Consider the following 2,831-nt stretch of genomic DNA (forward strand, 5'->3'; position numbering starts at 1 on the left):
TTACATTGGATATAACAAATACCCAGAGAAGGAAGAGTGCACATACTGCCCTGCATAAAGTCCTGCAGCCTGATCCGAGGGCAGCTGTATATACACAGTGTCCCCAGGTTGTAGAGGTAGTACCGCGCTCCCTGATGCTTGATCCAGGAAACCTTTTTTGTATTCATCATATGTATACATCACTGGTTCATTGTTTCTCATCAAGGCCACCCACACATTAGCTCCTTTGCAGTGAATGTGGTAGGCAAAGTAATAAATGCCAGGCAGGTCACAGGTGAAGATCCCTGTTTGGGGGTTGTAGTTTTGGCGACCATTGTACAAGAGCCTATCAAAGACTACTGGACTGCCCACCGGTGGGAAGGGTGTGGTTACAACAGCTGTGAATGCTGGCATTTCCAAACCACTGGCACCCAAAATTTCTGCCCCGTTACCTCCATATTTACCCTTCTTGCCATAACTGCCAGCCTTAACACCATCCAGACCAGGACCCATCTCAGAAAGCACTCCAGCCATGTCAGGTGAGTAACCTGGTACTCCAGGTGGGCCAGGTGGTCCAGGAGGGCCAGGCTGACCTTGTAGACCAGGGGGTCCTGATGGGCCTTCTTTCCCTGGGGGTCCTACTGGGCCAGTAAGGCCTGGAATGCCCTCACCTGTCAATCCTGGTGGACCAGGTGGACCACTTTCTCCTTTTGGCCCAGGAAGGCCAGGAGGCCCAACTGGTCCTGCAGCACCATCCATTCCAGGGATACCTTTAGAACCTTGAGGACCCATTTCACCAGGTAATCCACTTTGTCCTTTGGGCCCAGGAAGTCCTGGGGGACCACTTGGACCAGGAAGACCTTTATGCCCACCCTCTCCTTTTGCACCATTTGGACCTGGTGGACCTCGTGGCCCTGGCTCTCCACGCTCTCCAGGAATGCCATCCTTACCAGAAATACCAGGGGGTCCAGCATCACCCTTGGCTCCATCACCCCCTTTAGGCCCTCCCTCTCCACAGTCTCCTTTAGGACCGGGTGCACCTAAACCTCCAGGTGGTCCCTTTGGGCCTGGAGGACCTGGTGGACCATGGGGACCAGGAGGTCCAAGCATACCAGGTAGCCCTCCATGGCCCTTATCTCCTTTTGGTCCAGGAGGCCCTGGTGGCCCACCCATACCTTTATCACCCTTTGGTCCTTGGAGTCCTGGTTTACCAAATCCAGGCAGTCCTGGTTTTCCTGGCAATCCTGGTGGTCCTGGATGACCTTTTGGACCTGGTGTGCCTGGTTGTCCTGGCAGGCCATTTTGACCAGGCTTACCCAGGCCAGGTAAACCTGGTGGGCCAGGTGGTCCTCCTTCACCAGGTGGCCCTGCTGGTCCTTGTTCTCCAATATGGCCTTTCTCTCCAGGCGGTCCTTGTGGGCCCGGTGCCCCATTCAGTCCAGGTTTTCCAAAACCAGGTAACCCCCTGGGCCCAGCAGGTCCTGGCAATCCAGGGAGTCCTTTGTGGCCAGGTTGTCCTGGCTGGCCCATCCCTTTTTCACCTTTGGGTCCTGGTAACCCTGGTAGTCCTGGAAGACCTTTGTGACCTGGTTCCCCTTTGGGTCCTGGTTGGCCTGGTAATCCTGGTACCCCCGGTTTACCTATTCCTGGTAGCCCAGGTGGCCCTGGTGGACCCTGTGGTCCAGGCTGTCCAGCTGGCCCTTCCTCACCCCTGGGGCCCATTTCTCCTTGTGGTCCATTTTCACCGTTTGCTCCTGGCTTCCCTGGTAATCCTGGCAATCCTTGTTTTCCCACTCCAGGTGGTCCTGGTGGCCCGAGTGGTCCAGGTCTTCCCTCAAGTCCCGGTTGTCCATTGCCTGGAGGTCCAGGAGGTCCTGGAGGTCCCTCTGGCCCAGGTGGTCCAGCAGGACCAGGTTCACCTTGGGGAATTCCCTCTGCACCACTAGGGACTGTCTGACCTGTAATGAATCGGATTGAAAAACTTAACTTGAACAAAAAAAGCGACATTGTTGGTTTGAAGATATTCAGATAATGGAGGTCACCAATCCTACAATAACATCATCAGGTGTCAGTGTATCATTAATATGTCTTCTTGACTGGTAAAGCACATCACATTTTTCAAATGCAAATGTGTATGATTGTGTGTATGTGTGTGTTTGTGTGTGCATGTGTGTGTATGTATGTATATTTGTGTGTATAGGCGTGTGTGTGTGTGTGTGTATGTGTGTGTGTGTGTGTATGTATATGTGTATGTGTGTGTGTATGTGTATGTGTATGTGTTTACTTCTGGAAAAGACCATAGATTTCCAAATGGTATATGTTGATTTCTATTTGATGATTTTCTCACCTTTGTCTTGTCCACCTTTAAAGTTACCACCTTTGCGGGGATTCTTGCCCTTGTGCACTGGCATCTGTGGCATCTCCTTCCTGTAGTGGGGGTATTGCATGTAGGGCACCTCTTTGCCAATGAACTGTTGCTGTGGAAACCCTTCCTTGCCAACGCCCATATGTGGAACATGCTGCATTGGCTGGTATGGCTGAGGGTGTTGCTTGTGTCCATAGTACGCCCCACCACTAACATAGGCGAACACTGCAAGTTGGAGCAGGGTCAGGAGGAGGGGGGCAGGGAGGGGAGGCATGGCTGCGGCCTGTAATAAAAATCAGACAAAAGAGGATGCTGCCTGAAGCATGGCTGAAACTTTATATCGATCCAGATACATTTGTGTTATAACATCATAAGACATGTGTAGTATAATGAATGTTCTCAGCTGAATACAAGTGCATCAAGTCATTTTCAACATGTGGACAGTGAGAGAATTCACTTTGTCTCCATCTGCTGGACCTTTAGCCAA

General features: G+C 51.8%; 1 protein-coding gene across 1 annotated transcript; it reads right to left on the minus strand.

Moving 5' to 3' along the window:
• On the minus strand, positions 1–2,618 carry col8a1a (collagen, type VIII, alpha 1a). The gene is made up of 2 exons (XM_030125139.1): positions 2,327–2,618; positions 1–1,937 (listed from the first exon to the last, which is right to left on the minus strand). The coding sequence occupies exons 1-2, from the start codon at positions 2,616–2,618 to the stop codon at positions 1–3; spliced, it is 2,229 nt and encodes a 742-aa protein (XP_029980999.1).
• Between the last annotated feature and the right edge of the window lie 213 nt (positions 2,619–2,831).

The sequence above is a fragment of the Sphaeramia orbicularis genome, chromosome 21, assembly GCF_902148855.1.
Source record: "Sphaeramia orbicularis chromosome 21, fSphaOr1.1, whole genome shotgun sequence".
In the NCBI taxonomy this organism is placed as follows: Eukaryota; Metazoa; Chordata; class Actinopteri; order Kurtiformes; family Apogonidae; genus Sphaeramia; species Sphaeramia orbicularis.